General features: G+C 43.2%; 3 protein-coding genes across 4 annotated transcripts in view; 2 read left to right on the forward strand and 1 right to left on the reverse strand.

Moving 5' to 3' along the window:
* The window catches only part of LOC139422379 (cleavage and polyadenylation specific factor 4), a 30,405-nt gene extending 21,973 nt beyond the window's left edge, over positions 1-8,432 (reverse strand). Inside the window, exons 1-3 of the mRNA XM_071173584.1 lie at positions 8,197-8,432; positions 7,975-8,025; positions 5,587-5,739 (exon numbers count right to left, since the gene is read on the reverse strand). Of these exons, the coding sequence (XP_071029685.1) occupies positions 5,587-5,739; positions 7,975-8,025; positions 8,197-8,299 (307 nt within the window). The 5' untranslated portion in view covers positions 8,300-8,432. The remainder of the gene's footprint in view (positions 1-5,586; positions 5,740-7,974; positions 8,026-8,196) is intronic.
* A 3,333-nt stretch (positions 8,433-11,765) lies between these two features.
* Positions 11,766-18,949, forward strand: LOC139422380 (BUD31 homolog). Of its 2 annotated transcripts, XR_011635734.1 has the most exons (5): positions 11,766-12,006; positions 14,077-14,199; positions 15,913-16,079; positions 18,196-18,599; positions 18,661-18,949. XR_011635734.1 is itself a non-coding variant. In XM_071173585.1 (4 exons), the coding sequence occupies exons 1-4, from the start codon at positions 11,913-11,915 to the stop codon at positions 18,244-18,246; spliced, it is 435 nt and encodes a 144-aa protein (XP_071029686.1). In that variant the 5' UTR covers positions 11,766-11,912; the 3' UTR covers positions 18,247-18,949. The 2 variants fall into 2 exon arrangements, 1 of the variants encoding a protein (XP_071029686.1); XM_071173585.1 differs by having other exon boundaries at positions 18,196-18,949.
* Positions 18,950-20,609: 1,660 nt separating this feature from the next.
* LOC139421677 (serine hydroxymethyltransferase, cytosolic-like) overlaps positions 20,610-21,950 on the forward strand; it is a 73,702-nt gene continuing 72,361 nt past the window's right edge. Inside the window, exon 1 of the mRNA XM_071172768.1 lies at positions 20,610-20,697. The gene's annotated coding sequence lies outside the window, so the exon portion shown is untranslated. The remainder of the gene's footprint in view (positions 20,698-21,950) is intronic.

Genomic DNA, 21,950 nt, shown 5'->3' on the forward strand with positions numbered 1-21,950 from the left:
TCTTAGGTCTCTTTATGTAGTGTTGTGGTCTCTCTTGTTGTGATGTGTGTTGTTGTCTGAGGTCTCTCTTTATGTAGTGTTGTCTCTCTTGTTGTGATGTGTGTTGTTGTCTGAGGTCTCTCTTCATGTAGTGTTGTCTCTCTTGTTGTGATGTGTGTTGTTGTCTTAGGTCTCTTTATGTAGTGTTGTCTCTCTTGTTGTGATGTGTGTTGTTGTCTGAGGTCTCTTTATGTAGTGTTGTCTCTCTTGTTGTGATGTGTGTTGTTGTCTGAGGTCTCTCTTTATGTAGTGTTGTCTCTCTTGTTGTGATGTGTGTTGTTGTCTGAGGTCTCTTTATGTAGTGTTGTGTTGTCTCTCTTTATGTAGTGTTGTCTCTCTTGTTGTGATGTGTGTTGTTGTCTGAGGTCTCTTTATGTAGTGTTGTCTCTCTTGTTGTGATGTGTGTTGTTGTCTGAGGTCTCTCTTTATGTAGTGTTGTCTCTCTTGTTGTGATGTGTGTTGTTGTCTGAGGTCTCTCTTTATGTAGTGTTGTCTCTCTTGTTGTGATGTGTGTTGTTGTCTGAGGTCTCTTTATGTAGTGTTGTCTCTCTTGTTGTGATGTGTGTTGTTGTCTTAGGTCTCTTTATGTAGTGTTGTCTCTTTATGTAGTGTTGTCTCTCTTTATGTAGTGTTGTCTCTCTTTATGTAGTGTTGTCTCTCTTGTTGTGATGTGTGTTGTTGTCTGAGGTCTCTCTTTATGTAGTGTTGTCTCTCTTGTTGTGATGTGTGTTGTTGTCAGAGGTCTCTTTATATAGTGTTGTCTCTCTTGTTGTGATGTGTGTTGTTGTCTGAGGTCTCTTTATGTAGTGTTGTCTCTCTTTATGTAGTGTTGTGGTGTCTCTTGTTGTGATGTGTGTTGTTGTCTTAGGTCTCTTTATGTAGTGTTGTCTCTCTTGTTGTGATGTGTGTTGTTGTCTGAGGTCTCTCTTTATGTAGTGTTGTCTCTCTTGTTGTGATGTGTGTTGTTGTCTGAGGTCTCTTTATGTAGTGTTGTCTTTCTTTATGTAGTGTTGTCTCTCTTGTTGTGATGTGTGTTGTTGTCTTAGGTCTCTTTATGTAGTGTTGTGGTGTCTCTTGTTGTGATGTGTGTTGTTGTCTGAGGTCTCTTTATGTAGTGTTGTGGTGTCTCTTGTTGTGATGTGTGTTGTTGTCTGAGGTCTCTTTATGTAGTGTTGTGGTGTCTCTTGTTGTGATGTGTGTTGTTGTCTGAGGTCTCTATGTAGTGTTGTCTCTCTTGTTGTGATGTGTGTTGTTGTCTGAGGTCTCTTTATGTAGTGTTGTCTCTCTTGTTGTGATGTGTGTTGTTGTCTGAGGTCTCTCTTTATGTAGTGTTGTCTCTCTTGTTGTGATGTGTGTTGTTGTCTGAGGTCTCTTTATGTAGTGTTGTCTCTTGTTGTGATGTGTGTTGTTGTCTTAGGTCTCTTTATGTAGTGTTGTGTTGTCTCTCTTTATGTAGTGTTGTCTCTCTTGTTGTGATGTGTGTTGTTGTCTGAGGTCTCTTTATGTAGTGTTGTCTCTCTTGTTGTGATGTGTGTTGTTGTCTTAGGTCTCTTTATGTAGTGTTGTCTCTCTTGTTGTGATGTGTGTTGTTGTCTGAGGTCTCTTTATGTAGTGTTGTCTCTCTTGTTGTGATGTGTGGTGTTGTCTGAGGTCTCTCTTTATGTAGTGTTGTCTCTCTTTATGTAGTGTTGTCTCTCTTGTTGTGATGTGTGTTGTTGTCTTAGGTCTCTTTATGTAGTGTTGTCTCTCTTTATGTAGTGTTGTCTCTCTTTATGTAGTGTTGTCTCTCTTTATGTAGTGTTGTCTCTCTTGTTGTGATGTGTGTTGTTGTCTGAGGTCTCTTTATCTAGTGTTGTCTCTCTTGTTGTGATGTGTGTTGTTGTCTGAGGTCTCTCTTTATGTAGTGTTGTCTCTCTTGTTGTGATGTGTGTTGTTGTCTGAGGTCTCTTTATGTAGTGTTGTCTCTCTTGTTGTGATGTGTGTTGTTGTCTTAGGTCTCTTTATGTAGTGTTGTCTCTCTTGTTGTGATGTGTGTTGTTGTCTTAGGTCTCTTTATGTAGTGTTGTGGTGTCTCTTGTTGTGATGTGTGTTGTTGTCTGAGGTCTCTTTATGTAGTGTTGTGTTGTCTCTCTTTATGTAGTGTTGTCTCTCTTGTTGTGATGTGTGTTGTTGTCTGAGGTCTCTTTATGTAGTGTAGTGTTGTCTCTTGTTGTGATGTGTGTTGTTGTCTGAGGTCTCTATGTAGTGTTGTCTCTTGTTGTGATGTGTGTTGTTGTCTGAGGTCTCTCTTTATGTAGTGTTGTCTCTCTTGTTGTGATGTGTGTTGTTGTCTGAGGTCTCTTTACGTAGTGTTGTCTCTCTTGTTGTGATGTGTGTTGTTGTCTGAGGTCTCTCTTTATGTAGTGTTGTCTCTCTTGTTGTGATGTGTGTTGTTGTCTGAGGTCTCTTTATGTAGTGTTGTCTCTCTTGTTGTGATGTGTGTTGTTGTCTTTAGGTCTCTCTTTATGTAGTGTTGTCTCTCTTTATTTAGTGTTGTCTCTCTTGTTGTGATGTGTGTTGTTGTCTGAGGTCTCTTTATGTAGTGTTGTCTCTCTTGTTGTGATGTGTGTTGTTGTCTGAGGTCTCTCTTTATGTAGTGTTGTCTCTCTTGTTGTGATGTGTGTTGTTGTCTTTAGGTCTCTCTTTATGTAGTGTTGTCTCTCTTTATTTAGTGTTGTCTCTCTTGTTGTGATGTGTGTTGTTGTCTGAGGTCTCTTTATGTAGTGTTGTCTCTCTTGTTGTGATGTGTGTTGTTGTCTGAGGTCTCTTTATGTAGTGTTGTTTCTCTTGTTGTGATGTGTGTTGTTGTCTTAGGTCTCTCTTTATGTAATGTTGTGGTGTCTCTTGTTGTGATGTGTGTTGTTGTCTTAGGTCTCTTTATGTAGTGTTGTCTCTCTTGTTGTGATGTGTGTTGTTGTCTTTAGGTCTCTCTTTATGTAGTGTTGTCTCTCTTGTTGTGATGTGTGTTGTTGTCTTAGGTCTCTTTATGTAGTGTTGTCTCTCTTGTTGTGATGTGTGTTGTTGTCTTTAGGTCTCTCTTTATGTAGTGTTGTGGTGTCTCTTGTTGTGATGTGTGTTGTTGTCTTAGGTCTCTTTATGTAGTGTTGTCTCTCTTGTTGTGATGTGTGTTGTTGTCTTTAGGTCTCTCTTTATGTAGTGTTGTCTCTCTTGTTGTGATGTGTGTTGTTGTCTTAGGTCTCTTTATGTAGTGTTGTCTCTCTTGTTGTGATGTGTGTTGTTGTCTTTAGGTCTCTTTATGTAGTGTTGTCTCTCTTGTTGTAGTGTTGTGGGGTCTCTTGTTGTGATGCGTGTTGTTGTCTGAGGTCTCTTTATGTAGTGTTGTCTCTCTTGTTGTGATGTGTGTTGTTGTCTGAGGTCTCTTTATGTAGTGTTGTCTCTCTTGTTGTAGTGTTGTGGGGTCTCTTGTTGTGATGCGTGTTGTTGTCTGAGGTCTCTTTATGTAGTGTTGTCTCTCTTGTTGTGATGTGTGTTGTTGTCTGAGGTCTCTTTATGTAGTGTTGTCTCTCTTGTTGTGATGTGTGTTGTTGTCTGAGGTCTCTTTATGTAGTGTTGTCTCTCTTGTTGTGATGTGTGTTGTTGTCTGAGGTCTCTTTATGTAGTGTTGTCTCTCTTGTTGTGATGTGTGTTGTTGTCTTAGGTCTCTTTATGTAGTGTTGTCTCTCTTGTTGTGATGTGTGTTGTTGTCTGAGGTCTCTTTATGTAGTGTTGTGGTGTCTCTTGTTGTGATGTGTGTTGTTGTCTTAGGTCTCTTTATGTAGTGTTGTCTCTCTTGTTGTGATGTGTGTTGTTGTCTGAGGTCTCTTTATGTAGTGTTGTCTCTCTTGTTGTGATGTGTGTTGTTGTCTGAGGTCTCTCTTTATGTAGTGTTGTCTCTCTTGTTGTGATGTGTGTTGTTGTCTGAGGTCTCTTTATGTAGTGTTGTCTCTCTTGTTGTGATGTGTGTTGTTGTCTTTAGGTCTCTCTTTATGTAGTGTTGTCTCTCTTTATTTAGTGTTGTCTCTCTTGTTGTGATGTGTGTTGTTGTCTGAGGTCTCTTTATGTAGTGTTGTCTCTCTTGTTGTGATGTGTGTTGTTGTCTGAGGTCTCTCTTTATGTAGTGTTGTCTCTCTTGTTGTGATGTGTGTTGTTGTCTTTAGGTCTCTCTTTATGTAGTGTTGTCTCTCTTTATTTAGTGTTGTCTCTCTTGTTGTGATGTGTGTTGTTGTCTGAGGTCTCTTTATGTAGTGTTGTCTCTCTTGTTGTGATGTGTGTTGTTGTCTGAGGTCTCTTTATGTAGTGTTGTTTCTCTTGTTGTGATGTGTGTTGTTGTCTTAGGTCTCTCTTTATGTAATGTTGTGGTGTCTCTTGTTGTGATGTGTGTTGTTGTCTTAGGTCTCTTTATGTAGTGTTGTCTCTCTTGTTGTGATGTGTGTTGTTGTCTTTAGGTCTCTCTTTATGTAGTGTTGTCTCTCTTGTTGTGATGTGTGTTGTTGTCTTAGGTCTCTTTATGTAGTGTTGTCTCTCTTGTTGTGATGTGTGTTGTTGTCTTTAGGTCTCTCTTTATGTAGTGTTGTGGTGTCTCTTGTTGTGATGTGTGTTGTTGTCTTAGGTCTCTTTATGTAGTGTTGTCTCTCTTGTTGTGATGTGTGTTGTTGTCTTTAGGTCTCTCTTTATGTAGTGTTGTCTCTCTTGTTGTGATGTGTGTTGTTGTCTTAGGTCTCTTTATGTAGTGTTGTCTCTCTTGTTGTGATGTGTGTTGTTGTCTTTAGGTCTCTTTATGTAGTGTTGTCTCTCTTGTTGTAGTGTTGTGGGGTCTCTTGTTGTGATGCGTGTTGTTGTCTGAGGTCTCTTTATGTAGTGTTGTCTCTCTTGTTGTGATGTGTGTTGTTGTCTGAGGTCTCTTTATGTAGTGTTGTCTCTCTTGTTGTAGTGTTGTGGGGTCTCTTGTTGTGATGCGTGTTGTTGTCTGAGGTCTCTTTATGTAGTGTTGTCTCTCTTGTTGTGATGTGTGTTGTTGTCTGAGGTCTCTTTATGTAGTGTTGTCTCTCTTGTTGTGATGTGTGTTGTTGTCTGAGGTCTCTTTATGTAGTGTTGTCTCTCTTGTTGTGATGTGTGTTGTTGTCTGAGGTCTCTTTATGTAGTGTTGTCTCTCTTGTTGTGATGTGTGTTGTTGTCTTAGGTCTCTTTATGTAGTGTTGTCTCTCTTGTTGTGATGTGTGTTGTTGTCTGAGGTCTCTTTATGTAGTGTTGTGGTGTCTCTTGTTGTGATGTGTGTTGTTGTCTTAGGTCTCTTTATGTAGTGTTGTCTCTCTTGTTGTGATGTGTGTTGTTGTCTTAGGTCTCTTTATGTAGTGTTGTCTCTCGTCTCTGTTGTTTTGTCCTATAATTGATTTGTATGTTTAATCCCAGGCCCCGTCCCCGCAGGAGGCCGTCATTGTAAAATAAGAATTTGTTCTTAACGGACTTGCCTGGTTCAATAAAAGGTGAAATAAACCCCCAGCGACATACCGAACTTGGAGTAGAAGTAACACTCGGGCATCTTGGTCATGTCGTACTCGTGTAGGAACTCACACTGGTCTCCCTTCTTACAGAGTCCTCTGAGCCAGTGTTTACACACCACCGTCTTCTCCCCACTGATGTGACGGAACGGACACATCCCACCTGCAGCAACACACACACTGGGTCAGTCCCTATCCACACACACACTGGGTCAGTTCCTATCCACACACACACTGGGTCAGTTCCTATCCACACACACACACTGGGTCAGTTCCTATCCACACACACTGGGTCAGTTCCTATCCACACACACACTGGGTCAGTTCCTATCCACACACACTGGGTCAGTCCTTATCCACACACACACACTGGGTCAATGTCCCTATCCACACACACACACACACTGGGTCAGTCCCTATCCACACACACTGGGTCAGTTCCTATCAACACACACACTGGGTCAGTTTCTATCCACACACACACACTGGGTCAGTTTCTATCCACACACACACACTGGGTCAGTCCCTATCCACACACACTGGGTCAGTTCCTATCAACACACACACTGGGTCAGTTCCTATCCACACACACACTGGGTCAGTTCCTATCCACACACACACGGTCAGTTCCTATCCACACACACACTGGGTCAGTTCCTATCCACACACACTGGGTCAGTCCCTATCCACACACACACACTGGGTCAGTCCCTATCCACACACACACACTGGGTCAGTCCCTATCCACACACACACACTGGGTCAGCCCCTATCCACACACACACACTGGGTCAGTCCCTATCCACACACACTGGGTCAGTTCCTATCCACACACACACTGGGTCAGTTCCTATCCACACACACACTGGGTCAGTTCCTATCCACACACACACTGGGTCAGTTCCTATCCACACACACACTGGGTCAGTTCCTATCCACACACACACTGGGTCAGTCCCTATCCACACACACACTGGGTCAGTCCCTATCCACACACACACTGGGTCAGTCCCTATCCACACACACACTGGGTCAGTCCCTATCCACACACACACTGGGTCGGTCCCTATCCACACACACACACTGGGTCAGTTCCTATCCACACACACACACTGGGTCAGTTCCTATCCACACACACACACACTGGGTCAGTTCCTATCCACACACACACACTGGGTCAGTTCCTATCCACACACACACACTGGGTCAGTTCCTATCCACACACACACACTGGGTCAGTTCCTATCCACACACACACACTGGGTCAGTTCCTATCCACACACACACACTGGGTCAGTTCCTATCCACCCACACACACTGGGTCAGTTCCTATCCACACACACTGGGTCAGTTCCTATCCACACACACACTGTGTCAGTTCCCATCCACACACAAACACGGGGTCAGTGCCCATCCACACACAAACACTGGGTCAGTTCCTATCCACACACACACACTGGGTCAGTTCCTATCCACACACAAACACTGGGTCAGTTCCTATCCACACACAAACACTGGGTCAGTTCCTATCCACACACAAACACTGGGTCAGTTCCTATCCACACACACACACACTGGGTCAGTTCCTATCCACACACACACACTGGGTCAGTTCCTATCCACACACACACACTGGGTCAGTTCCTATCCACACACACTGGGTCAGTTCCTATCCACACACACTGGGTCAGTTCCTATCCACACACACTGGGTCAGTTCCTATCCACACACACTGGGTCAGTTCCTATCCACACACACTGGGTCAGTTTCTATCCACACACTCTGGGTCAGTTCCTATCCACACACACTGGGTCAGTTCCTATCCACACACACACACTGGGTCAGTCCCTATCCACACACACACACTGGGTCAGCCCCTATCCACACACACACACTGGGTCAGTCCCTATCCACACACACTGGGTCAGTTCCTATCAACACACACTGGGTCAGTTCCTATCCACACACAAACACTGGGTCAGTTCCTATCCACACACACACACTGGGTCAGTTCCTATCCACACACACTGGGTCAGTTCCTATCCACACACAAACACTGGGTCAGTTCCTATCCACACACACACACTGGGTCAGTTCCTATCCACACACAAACACTGGGTCAGTTCCTATCCACACACAAACACTGGGTCAGTTCCTATCCACACACAAACACTGGGTCAGTTCCTATCCACACACACACACTGGGTCAGTTCCTATCCACACACACACACTGGGTCAGTTCCTATCCACACACACACACACTGGGTCAGTTCCTATCCACACACACACTAGTCAATTCATTAAATACATGTACAGATCAGTTAATACACACACACACACTTGTAGAGGAGGCTGTAGTAGTCACATAGAGAGAACTCATCACCGATAATACTCTCACCTTTGAGACAGGCTGCTCTCATGAAGAACTCACACACAGCAGCCCCGGACTCTGCACAGACACAGGAAGTTACAATACAAAACCATACATAATCCTCAAACTCTGCAAAAACACCTAACAATAAAACCAGTTAAGAAGTCAGCTAGCTAGCCAAGTTAGCTTAGCTACCATGCTAAAACTACAACAGTACCTAGCTAACGTTAGTAAGTAGCGACTACTTACTGTCCATCCCGGGGAAAGGGAGAGGCTGAGCCCCCAGCTGCTGCTCCACAGCTATCTCTAGATCAAACTTGATGTGGTCCACGGTGGCTAACAGGTCCTGCATGATGGCAGGTCTCACTACGCTCCGACCAGACAGAAACAAGCTAGCTTAGCAGTCTAACCCCGCTCCGACCAGACAGAAACAAGCTAGCTTAGCCTAGCCTAGCAGTCTAACCCCGCTCCGACCAGACAGAAACAAGCTAGCTTAGCCTAGCCTAGCAGTCTAACCCCGCTCCGACCAGACAGAAACAAGCTAGTTTAGCCTAGCCTAGCAGTCTAACCCCGCTCCGACCAGACAGAAACAAGCTAGTTTAGCCTAGCCTAGCTTAGCTGTCTAACGGCAGTTAGCAATCAGCTAATCTGTGAAATCTCGCTTTTAGTAGCTGATATATCAACCATAAAAAGGCGTGGGAGCTAGATTGCTTTGTCTAGCTAATTGTATATAGTTTTAATATGTAGCAATCAACAGTGGGAAAAGTTAGATTAACTAAGACAAGTCCCGTTTGTCTTGTTGATCTGCCATCTTGTTTCTCCTGCCTCCAGAAGGCGGGCAGGTTGAACTCTAACCTTTGACCTGGAGGGGGGTTAAAAGGCCGACTAATCGATCTCTGAGAGAGTCTGGATGTGAACTTGCCAGAAGATGCCGACCCTATAATTACGCTTGTTTACACAGAACTGCACTGGGGTCAGACTGCAACCATGGTTACATTAAGATCCCCATTGAGCTAGTGTGAGATATGGGCTGGAAAAGGGTAACGCAATGGGATAAGCCACCATACTCCAAATGCAGTTAACCCACTGTTCCTAGGCCGTCATTGAAAATAAGAATTTGTTCTTAACTGACTTGCCTAGTTAAATAAAGGTTAAATAAAGGTAAAAAAAAAAAATTCACACTACTTGTTTTCTAGGAAAACTGCCATTTTTATCCTCATGCGGTAGCCACCGCAGCCATTTTGAAATGCGTCAGCCAATCAGCTCTTTTGTTGTTCAACACAAACATGTCATTTCATGATGACTGCTGTGAATACTGCGAGTTAGCATGAGGACGAAAAGGGACGTTTTTTTCTGGGGGGGGGGGGGGGGGGAATAAGCGGTATTTCAATCTTCTCGGTGGAGCAGTGAGGACGAAGGTAACATTTGGAGTGCAGTGGCATGTCCCATCCCTGTATCGAGGAACGTTTCTCAACCCGTATCTCACGCTGGCGCCACGTAAAATATCAATAACAATAAGGTTTTTAATGTCATTTTACTATTTGACCCACAAGCCAGCCAGTCCTTCATCACTCAGGAGAAAAGGAAAACTCAACATACTGGTAGAATCTGGTATCAGGATAAATATAACAATGACTCACCGATTGTGATTACTATGTATTTTTTATTAGCTAAGTAATAAATGGCAAATGCGACTTTCGTATATACGGGCTCACTGTAATACCACGCAGGGCAGAACAGGGAACTGACTGGATGTATGTAAACAGTGTTCTTATACTGTGATGGACATTGTCCCAACCCGTCTGTTGGCCTATCACAGTAGAGGCACATGGTTTAGACTTGCCCAGCCTATCGCAGGCGCTCAGGCGGGTCCCCGCCTCTTGGCTCTTCTTGGAGTCCTCCCTCCGTCGATGTATAGATCCTTACTGTTCTGGTATCACCCCCTAGTTATAACAGTTGCTCAGTTCCTGCTATTGCGTTGTTCAGTATTTTTCCATCTCAGTTAAACCTCGTGATGACCACCCCTCCCTATACCTGATTAACCACAACTTTGTAAGATACAGCAAGTCACACCATGTGCTCAATATTGTTACATACAAACACAAGGACAAAGCATCTACCTACTCTCTCGGGTATGGACCCCCCCCCCCCCTCCCCCCCAACTTCTCTCTGTCTTCTACACTGAAATCCTCCTCTCTAACTCCTCTCTGTCTTCTACACTGAAATCCTCCTCTCTATCTCCTGTCTGTCTTCTACACTGAAATCCTCCTCTCTAACTCCTCTCTGTCTTCTACACTGAAATCCTCCTCTCTAACTCTCCTCTGTCTTCTACACTGAAATCCTCCTCTCTGTCTTCTACACTGAAATCCTCCTCTCTGTCTTCTACACTGAAATCCTCCTCTCTATCTCCTGTCTGTCTTCTACACTGAAATCCTCCTCTCTAAGCCTTCTCTGTCTTCTACACTGAAATCCTCCTCTCTAAGCCTTCTCTGTCTTCTACACTGAAATCCTCCTCTCTAAGCCTTCTCTGTCTTCTACACTGAAATCCTCCTCTCTAACTCCTGTCTGTCTTCTACACTGAAATCCTCCTCTCTAACTCCTGTCTGTCTTCTACACTGAAATCCTCCTCTCTAACTTCTGTCTGTCTTCTACACTGAAATCCTCCTCTCTAACTCCTCTCTGTCTTCTACACTGACATCCTCCTCTCTACGTCCTCTCTGTCTTCTATACTGAAACGACTGGACAGGAGAAAACAGAATACACCACTTTTACATCCCGTTTTCAGATGTCTAGGATGGAGAAGAGAAGGGGATGGAAGAGGAGACAAGAAGAGGGGCGGGACCCAGGGTTCCAGAGCATCAAATTCATGATGCATTGTGGGTATATTGACTGTGACTGATGTAAAGATAAATAATGAGTAGTTATTTATGATACAGCCTTCTGTCAGAAAAATAACCAAATAAATAAATGGACCTGTCTAACCTGTTGATGGTATTATATCAGTCAAATATACGATTTAACTACACTGAACAAAAATATAAACGCAACATGCAACAATTTCAAAGATTTTACTGAGTTACAGTTCATATATGGAAATAAGTCAATTGAAATCAATGCCTTAGGCCCTAATCTATGGATTTCACATGACTGAGAATACAGATATGCATCTGTCGGTCACAGACACACATTAAAAAGAAAGGTAGGGGTGTGGATCAGAACCAGTCAGTATCTGGTGTGGATCAGAACCAGTCAGTATCTGGTGTGGATCAGAACCAGTCAGTATCTGGTGTGGATCAGAAAACCAGTCAGTATCTGGGGTGGATCAGAACCAGTCAGTATCTGGGGTGGCCACAATTTCCTTCACGCTGCATGACACCTCCTTTGCATACAGTTGATCAGGCTGTTGATTGGGGCCCGGGAAATTTTATCCAACTCCTCTTCCATGGCTGTGAGAGGTTGCTGGATATTGGCGGGAACTGGAACATGCTGTCGTACAAGTCGATCAAGAGCATCCGAACACTTTTTTCCCCCCGAGCTCCTAGTTGTTTTGAACGCACTGAAGTCGGAGATTTCCGAGTTCCCGGTTGTTTTGAATGCACTGAAGTTGGAGTTTCCCGAGTTCCCAGTTGTTTTGAACGAACGGAAGTCGGAGATTTCCGAGTTCCCAGTTGTTTTGAACGAACTGAAGTCGGAGATTTCCGAGTTCCCAGTTGTTTTGACCGCACTGAAGTCGGAGATTTCCGAGTTCCCAGTTGTTTTGAACGCGGCAAAAGCCCCAATTGAATGAAATAGAATTGAGTGACGTACATATCGTGCGAGGATCGAGCTGAAAGACCCCTTCTACGGTGTGACGTCAAGAAGAAGCGACGGTGAGCAGGCCTACGAAATCAATACACAAAAATAGGACGGGGGGGAAAATAAGGTTTTGTTGTTTTTGGTTAACTAAATCCGTTTGATTCAACGCAATGCCGAAAGTGAAGAGGAGCAGGAAACCACCTCCGGATGGCTGGGAGTTGATTGAACCGACATTGGACGAATTAGACCAAAAAATGAGAGAAGGTAATTTTAGCTAGGTAATAATGTTAGCCACCTAAGCTAGTTAAGTCCGTACCAAACGAGGCTCCGCTAACATCATGTCTCCACAATGTTGACATTTGTTTAGGATATTTAACCAGTCAACTAGTACTAATTTCGCTAGCTATGTTACCAAGCTGTTGTATGAATCTGACTTGGATCATTCCTGTTTTATGGTATGACGAGCTGTGACAGCCAGATGCCTACCGCTGTCTGCCGTTTACTTATTTACTCGTGTCTGTTTCCTTTTTCCTATTGTGTGTTCTTGTTCAGATACCCTCGAAAATCATGCCCCAAAATGTTGACTTTAGATAGGTAGCTTCTAAGTTAACTACACTGAATAAAAATATAAACGCAACATGCAACACATTTAAAAAATGTTACTGAGTTCATATATAATGAAATCCTTAAACTGAAATAAATTATTTAGGCCCTAATCTGTGGATTTCACATGACAGGGGATACAGATATGCATCTGTTGGCCAGTCAGTATCTGGTGTGACCACCGTTTGTGGCCTGTGGAATGTTGTCCCACTCCTCTTCAATGGCTGTGTGAAGTTGCTGGATATTGGCGGGAACTGGAACATGCTGTCGTACACGTCGATCCAGAGCATCCCAAACATGCTCAATGGGTGACATGTCTGGTGAGTATGCAGGTCATGGAATAACTGGGCTGTTTTCAGCTTCCAGGAATTATGTACAGATCCTTGCGACATTCGTGCATTATCATGCTGAAACATCAGGTGATGGTGGCGAATCAACGGCGCAACAATGGGCCTCAGGATCTCGTCACGGGTATCTCTGTGCATTCAAATTGCCATCAATAAAATGCAATTGAGTTCGTTGTACGTAGCTTATGCCTGCCCATACCATAACCCCACAACCACCATGGGGCACTCTGTTCACAACGTTGACATCAGCAAACTGCTCGCCCCCAAAATGCCATACACTCTGTCGGCCATCTGCCCGGTACAGTTGAAACCAGGATTCATCCGTGAAGAGCATAATTCTCCAGCGTGCCAGTGGCCATCGAAGATGAGCATTTGCCCACTGAAGTTGGTTACGAAGCAGAACTGCAGTCAGGTCAAGACCCTGGTGAGGGCAACGGGCACGCAGATGACAGTTTCTGACAGTTTGTGGAGAAATTCTTTAGCTGTGCAAACGTATAGTTTCATCATGTCTCCGGGTGGCTGGTCTCAGATGATCCCACATGTTAAGAAGCCGGATGTGGAGGACCTGGGCTGGTGTGGTTTGTGGGTGTTAAGCTGGTTGGACACACTGCCAAATTCTCTAAAATGACGGAGGTGGCTTATGGTAGAGAAATGAACATTGAATTTTCTGGCAACATCTCTGGTGGACATTCCTGCAGTCAGCATGCCAATTGCACGCTCCCTCAACTTGAGACACCATTGTGTCTCATTGTGTTGTGTGACAGAACTGCACATTTTAGAGTGGCCTTTTATTATCCCCAGCGCAAGGTGCACCTGTGTAATGATCATGCTGTTTTAATCAGCTTCTTGATATGCTACACCTGTCAGGTGGATGGATTATCTTGGCAAAGGAGAAATGCTCACTAACAGGGAGGTAAACAAAGTTGTGCACAATTTGAAAAAGATTAGTTTAAAAAAAAAAATTAATGGAACATTTCTGGGATTAAAAAATAATAATTCAGGTCATGAAACAGGGGACTTTACATGTTGCGTTTTATATTGTTGTTCAGTGTAGTTAATTTAGCAACCAACCAGCCAGCTAGTAGCTACTTAGCTAGCTACAATATAAAGGTGATGTATGAATGTGAATCTTGGATAACGGTTATCTTGGATAATGTGAATCTTGGATAATGTGAATCTTGGATAACGGTTATCTTGGATAATGTGAATCTTGGATAACGGTTATCTTGGATAATGTGAATCTTGGATAATGTGAATCTTAGATAACGGTTATCTTGGATAATGTGAATCTTGGATAACGGTTATCTTGGATAATGTGAATCTTGGATAATTCCTGTATTGTATTGTATTGTATTGATGACGAGCTGTGATTGTCTCCTTCCAGCCGAGACGGAGCCTCACGAGGGAAAGCGGAAGGTGGAGTCCCTGTGGCCGATATTCAGACTGCATCATCAGAGGAGCAGATATATCTTCGACTTGTTCTACAAGAGGAAGGCCATCAGCAGAGGTAGATATTACTGTTATATAAGAGGAAGGCCGTCAGCAGAGGTAGATGTTATATAAGAGGAAGGCCGTCAGCAGAGGTAGATATTACTGTTATATAAGAGGAAGGCCTTCAGCAGAGGTAGATGTTACTGTTATATAAGAGGAAGGCCTTCAGCAGAGGTAGATGTTATATTAGAGGAAGGCCGTCAGCAGAGGTAGATGTTATATTAGAGGAAGGCCTTCAGCAGAGGTAGATGTTATATTAGAGGAAGGCCGTCAGCAGAGGTAGATGTTATATAAGAGGAAGGCCGTCAGCAGAGGTAGATGTTACTGTTATATAAGAGGAAGGCCTTCAGCAGAGGTAGATGTTATATTAGAGGAAGGCCGTCAGCAGAGGTAGATGTTATATTAGAGGAAGGCCGTCAGCAGAGGTAGATGTTATATAAGAGGAAGGCCGTCAGCAGAGGTAGATGTTACTGTTATATTAGAGGAAGGCCGTCAGCAGAGGTAGATGTTATATAAGAGGAAGGCCGTCAGCAGAGGTAGATGTTATATAAGAGGAAGGCCGTCAGCAGAGGTAGATGTTATATAAGAGGAAGGCCGTCAGCAGAGGTAGATGTTACTGTTATATTAGAGGAAGGCCGTCAGCAGAGGTAGATGTTATATTAGAGGAAGGCCGTCAGCAGAGGTAGATGTTATATAAGAGGAAGGCCGTCAGCAGAGGTAGATGTTACTGTTATATAAGAGGAAGGCCGTCAGCAGAGGTAGATGTTATATAAGAGGAAGGCCGTCAGCAGAGGTAGATGTTATATAAGAGGAAGGCCGTCAGCAGAGGTAGATGTTATATAAGAGGAAGGCCGTCAGCAGAGGTAGATGTTATATAAGAGGAAGGCCGTCAGCAGAGGTAGATGTTACTGTTATATAAGAGGAAGGCCGTCAGCAGAGGTAGATATTACTGTTATATAAGAGGAAGGCCGTCAGCAGAGGTAGATGTTACTGTTATATAAGAGGAAGGCCATCAGCAGAGGTAGATGTTATATAAGAGGAAGGCCGTCAGCAGAGGTAGATGTTATATAAGAGGAAGGCCGTCAGCAGAGGTAGATGTTACTGTTATATAAGAGGAAGGCCGTCAGCAGAGGTAGATATTACTGTTATATAAGAGGAAGGCCGTCAGCAGAGGTAGATGTTACTGTTATATAAGAGGAAGGCCATCAGCAGAGGTAGATGTTATATAAGAGGAAGGCCGTCAGCAGAGGTAGATGTTATATAAGAGGAAGGCCGTCAGCAGAGGTAGATATTACTGTTATCTAAGAGGAAGGCCGTCAGCAGAGGTAGATGTTACTGTTATCTAAGAGGAAGGCCTTCAGCAGAGGTAGATGTTATATAAGAGGAAGGCCGTCAGCAGAGGTAGATGTTATATAAGAGGAAGGCCTTCAGCAGAGGTAGATGTTATATAAGAGGAAGGCCGTCAGCAGAGGTAGATGTTATATAAGAGGAAGGCCGTCAGCAGAGGTAGATGTTATATAAGAGGAAGGCCGGACAGGACAGGCTGCTGTAGTGACCTCCAGGACAGGCTGCTGTAGTGACCTCCAGGACAGGCTGCTGCAGTGACCTCCAGGACAGGGTTAATGTTAAACTGGCTTATTTTTTGGGTTGGGTTTTTAGGTATTATGCTCTTTGTGTGTGTGTGTCTCTGTGTGTGTCTCTGTGTCTGTGTCTGTCTGTGTGTGTGTAGAGCTGTATGACTACTGTATTAAGGAGAGTTATGCTGATAAGAACCTGATCGCTAAGTGGAAGAAGCAGGGATACGAGAACCTGTGCTGCCTTCGCTGCATCCAGACACGAGACACCAACTTTGGAACCAACTGCATCTGTAGAGTTCCCAAGAGCAAACTGGAGGTGGTGAGTACAACTACACAATACTATAGTACTACTACACAATACTATAGTACTACTACACAATACTATAGTACTACTACACTACTATACCATATCAATACACTGTACATCTGTAGAGTTCCCAAGAGCAAACTGCTACACAATACTACTACACTATAATACTACTACACTATAATACTACTGAGGTGGTGAGTACTATAGTACTACTACACTACTACACAATACTATAGTACTACTACTACACTACTATACCATATCAATACACTACATCTATAGAGTTCCCAAGAGCAAACTGGAGGTGGTGAGTACAACTACTACACTACTACACAATACTATAGTACTACTACACTACTACACAATACTATAGTACTACTACACTACTATACCATATCAATACACAACATCTGTAGAGTCCCCAAGAGCAAACTGGTGAGTACAACTACACAATACTATAGTACTACTACACAATACTATAGTACTACTACACAATACTATAGTACTACTACACTACTATACCATATCAATACACTGTACATCTGTAGAGTTCCCAATAGCAAACTGCTACACAATACTACTACACTATAATACTACTACACTATAATACTACTACACTATAATACTACTGAGGTGGTGAGTACTATAGTACTACTACACAATACTATAGTACTACTACACTACTATACCATATCAATACACTGCATCTGTAGAGTTCCCAAGAGCAAACTGGAGGTGGTGAGTACTATAGTACTACCACACAATACTATAGTACTACTACACAATACTATAGTACTACTACACTACTATACCATATCAATACACAACATCTGTAGAGTTCCCAAAAGCAAACTGGAGGTTGTGAGTACTGCAACACAATACTACTACACTATAATACTACTGCAACACAATACTACTACACTATAATACTACTGCAACACAATACTTTAGTACTACTACACAATACTATAGTACTACTATACCATAGCAATACACTGTACATCTGTAGAGTTCCCAAGAGCAAACTGGAGGTGGTGAGTATTGCAACACAAAACTATAGTACTACTACTATACCATATCAATACACTGTACATCAAGAGCAAACTGCTACACAATACTACTACACTGTAGTACTACTACGCTATAATACCACTACGCTATAATACCACTGCACCATAATACTACTACACCATAATACTACTGCACTATAATACTACTGCACTATAATACTACTGCACTATAATACTACTCCACTATAATACTACTGCACTCTAATACTACTGCACTATAATACTACTGCACTATACTACTACTGCACTATAATACTACTACACTCTAATACTACTGCACTATAATACTACTACACTACAATAATACTACACTCTTATACTACTACATTATAATACTACTATACTATATTACTACTACACTATAATACTATAGTAATACTACACTCTAATACTACTACATTATAATACTACTATACTATGTTACTACTACACTATAATACTACTATACTACATTATAATACTACTATACTATATTACTACTACACTATAATACTATAATACTACACTCTAATACTACTACATTATAATACTACTATACTATATTACTACTACACTATGTTACTACTACACGTAGTCTCTCTATACTATACCTTATCGGTACACTGTCATTTTATATCTCACACACACCTGAGGTGTATTCATTAGTGAACACCGTAGCAAAACATTTTGCAACGAGAACGATGGTTCCTTATTGGACAAATTCATGTTTGTTCCTCCCTATTTCAGTTGCTAGTGGGTTAACCCCTCTCTCTGTCTCGCTCTCTCTGTCTCGCTCTCTCTGTCTCTGTCTGTCTTTCTCTGTCTCCTCTGTCGCTCTCTCTCTCGGTCTCTCTCTGTCGCTCTCTCTCTGTCTCTCTCTGTCTGTCTGTCTCTCTCTCTCTCTCTGTCGCTCTCTGTCTCTGTCTCTCTCTCTCTCTCTGTCGCTCTCTGTCGCTGTCTGTCTCTGTCTGTCTCTCTCTGTCTCTGTCTGTCTTTCTCTGTCTCTCTCTCTCTGTCTGTCTCTCTCTGTGTCTGTGTCTCTCTCTCTCTTTCTGTCTGTCTCTCTCTCTCTACAGGGGAGGATTATAGAGTGCACCCACTGTGGCTGCCGAGGCTGCTCCGGCTGAATCGTCAGGATCATCGCCTGGCTGTTCTACTCTGGCTCGTCTAGTCAGGTCTGGATCGCCTGGCTGTTTTGCTGTGGGGATCGTCTAGCCTGGCCTGGCTGTTCTACTCTGGCTCGTCTAGTCAGGTCTGGATCGCCTGGCTGTTCTGGATCGTCAGTTATTTTCTACGGGACATCAGGGCTCATCTACTCCACCTGTGTGCTTCATTACCCTGGAGCGTCTAATCTCAAATACACCCCTAGTTTCTAGCCCCCTACTCTCTAGCCCACTACTCTCTAGCCCACTACTCTCTAGCCCACTACTCTCTAGCCCCCTACTCTCTAGCCCACTACTCTCTAGCCCACTACTCTCTAGCCCACTACTCTCTAGCCCCCTACTCTCTAGCCCCCTACTCTCTAGCCCCCTACTCTCTAGCCCACTACTCTCTAGCCCCCTACTCTCTAGTCCCCTACTCCCTACTCCCCGTATAGGGGTGTCTTTGTGATTGGGCAAGGTTATTGTTACCATTCCAGCTGTTTAGTACACACGGTGGTCATTATTAAGTGCTATTGTACCTCATTTACAATGAAGAGGGCTGTGGGAGAGGGAAGGGTGGGATGGGAGCCTTTTTTTGCTGTTGAACATGTCATTGCTTTCAACCTGATGAATCTTGTTTTGTTTGTACCTTTTTTTATAATTTCAATTAAAACTCTCTTGTTTTAAATAATGCCGTCTGTGTGTATGTCACGGGTGGGATCTGAACCAGGGTCTCCCACGTTGGAGAAACCAAGCGTCTTGACCATTGGACCAAGAGGACAATGTGAATTCACATGGCACGGCTGCCTCATCAGACCATTGGACTAAGAGGACAATGTGAATTCACATGGCACGGCTGCCTCATCAGACCATTGGACCAAGAGGACAATGTGAATTCACATGGCACGGCTGCCTCATCAGACCAAGAGGTCAATGTGAATTCACATGGCACGGCTGCCTCATCAGACCATGAACCAGGCACCTCTCTGCAGTCAGAGTCTGAATGAGTTCTGAGACAATAAACCAGACTCTCTGGTCTCTAACAACATCTCTTCTGGTCTCTAACAACATCTCTTCTGGTCTCTAACAACATCTCTTCTGGTCTCTAACAACTCTTCTAGTCTCTAACAACATCTCTTCTAGTCTATAGTCTCTCTAACATCTCTTCTAGTCTCTAATAACATCTCTTCTAGTCTCTAACAACATCTCTTCTGGTCTAACAACATCTCTTCTAGTCTCTAACAACAACTTCTAGTCTCTAACAACATCTCTTCTAGTCTATAGTCTCTCTAACATCTCTTCTAGTCTCTAACAACATCTCTTCTAGTCTCTAACAACATCTCTTCTAGTCCACCATCTGAATGGTTATGGGCCTGAATTAATAACTGCTATAGTCTACCACCATCTGAATGGTTATGGGTCTGAATTAATAACTGCTATAGTCTACCACCATCTGAATGGTTCTAGGTCTGAATGGTTATGGGTCTGAATGGTTATGGGTCTGAATTAATAACTACTATAGTCTACCACCATCTGAATGGTTATGGGTCTGAATGGTTATGGGTCTGAATGGTTATGGGTCTGAATTAATAACTGCTATAGTCTACCACCATCTGAATGGTTATGGGTCTGAATGGTTATGGGTCTGAATGGTTATGGGTCTGAATTAATAACTGCTATAGCCTACCACCATCTGAATGGTTATGGGTCTGAATGGTTATGGGTCTGAATTAATAACTGCTATAGTCTACCACCATCTGAATGGTTATGGGTCTGAATTAATAACTGCTATAGCCTACCACCATCTGAATGGTTATGGGTCTGAATTAATAACTGCTGTGGGTCTGTAATAGTACCTTAGGTCCCACCCTATTTACGCTTGGTCTGTAAGGTACTATAACTGATCCTAATTGGTCTGTTATGACTGTCTGTCTTTGACAGGGTGGGACCTAAGGTACTATAACTGATCCTAATTGGTCTGTTATGACTGTCTGTCTTTGACTGGGTGGGACCTAAGGTACTATAACTGATCCTATTGGTCTGTTATAACCGTCTGTCTTTGCCTGGGTGGGACCTAAGGTACTATACTATCTATCATATCACTATAACAATTTAAATGCTGTTCTGAATGTACCATGTTGTATCATAATAATAATTTCATAATTCAACTATTTATAGGCACTTTAATCAATATATTTGTACAGTACGGTATTATTTCATCACTGTCTATCAGTTTCATTGGACAGTTCAGATGTTTCTGTTATGTGTTTTTATTGGCTAACAGCGAGAAAGGGGGCGTGGACATCACTTCTCTCTGTACACTGATTGGTTTATAGGTTTCGCGGACTTTGTATTCCTAGTAAACTCAATTTGCATGTTTGTCTTTCTCCAAACGTCAGATTTCCGACCGTGACAGCTGCACAGCCGAGCGACCCGGTGGGTACCCAGCTAAATATCTCTTTAGTTGTTATATTTACGCTTTTTGTACACTATTCACAAATAAAATAGCTCGATTAGCGTGCGGTTTTTGGGGTGACGTTTGACACTTTGGCTAGCTAGAAACTCATAGCTAAGTTAGCTATGATACAAAGTGTAACTTTTTCTTGAATATGTGAGTCCTATTTTTTTTAAAAATGTATTATGCATTAACTCAAAAATGTTCTATTTAGTCAAATCGGCTCGTAATATTGTAAATGTGGTGAAACAGTAAGACCGCATGTCACAAGACAGCTGAACCTGCTGGCTGACTTTAGGGTCAGTGCTATGCGGGATCCTCGGGACGGTCCTACTCTGACTGACCCGTACCTTACCCTACAGATAGACACAATGACCCGTACCTTACCCTACAGATAGATACAATGACCCGTACCTTACCCTACAGATAGACACAATGACCTGTACCTACAGATAGACACAATGACCCGTACCTTACCCTACAGATAGACACAATGACCTGTACCTACAGATAGACACAATGACCCGTACCTTACCCTACAGATAGACACAATGACCTGTACCTACAGATAGACACAATGACCCGTACCTTACCCTACAGATAGACACAATGACCTGTACCTACAGATAGACACAATGACCCGTACCTTACCCTACAGATAGACACAATGACCCGTACCTTACCCTACAGATAGACACAATGACCCGTACCTTACCCTACAGATAGACACAATGACCCGAACCTTACCCTACAGATAGACACAATGACCCGAACCTTACCCTACAGATAGACACAATGACCCGAACCTTACCCTACAGATAGACACAATGACCCGTACCTTACCCTACAGATAGACACAATGACCCGTACCTACAGACAGACACAATGACCCGTACCTCACCCTACAGATAGACACAATGACCCGTACCTCACCCTACAGATAGACACAATGACCCGTACCTTACCCTACAGATAGACACAATGACCCTAACACGGACCCTGAACCCTAACACGGACCCTGAACCCTAACACGAACCCTATAACCTAACACGGACCCTGAACCCTAACACGGACCCTGACCCTATAACCTAACACGGACCCTATAACCTAACACGGACCCTATAACCTAACACGGGCCCTATAACCTAACACGGACCCTGAACCCTAACACGGACCCTATAACCTAACACGGACCCTATAACCTAACACGGACCCTATAACCTAACACGGGCCC

This window comes from Oncorhynchus clarkii, chromosome 12 (assembly GCF_045791955.1).
Source record: "Oncorhynchus clarkii lewisi isolate Uvic-CL-2024 chromosome 12, UVic_Ocla_1.0, whole genome shotgun sequence".
NCBI classification, from domain to species: Eukaryota; Metazoa; Chordata; class Actinopteri; order Salmoniformes; family Salmonidae; genus Oncorhynchus; species Oncorhynchus clarkii.

What these genes read in the sequence shown, in the direction of transcription:
- LOC139422380 (XM_071173585.1), top strand. Translation starts at nt 11,913, where the DNA reads ATGCCGAAAGTGAAGAGGAGCAGGAAACCACCTCCGGATGGCTGGGAG. An exon ending in GAGGAAGGCCATCAGCAGAG is followed by an intron (nt 14,200 to 15,912) that starts GTAGATATTACT and finishes GTGTGTGTGTAG; the next exon opens with AGCTGTATGACTACTGTATT. An exon ending in CCAAGAGCAAACTGGAGGTG is followed by an intron (nt 16,080 to 18,195) that starts GTGAGTACAACT and finishes CTCTCTCTACAG; the next exon opens with GGGAGGATTATAGAGTGCAC.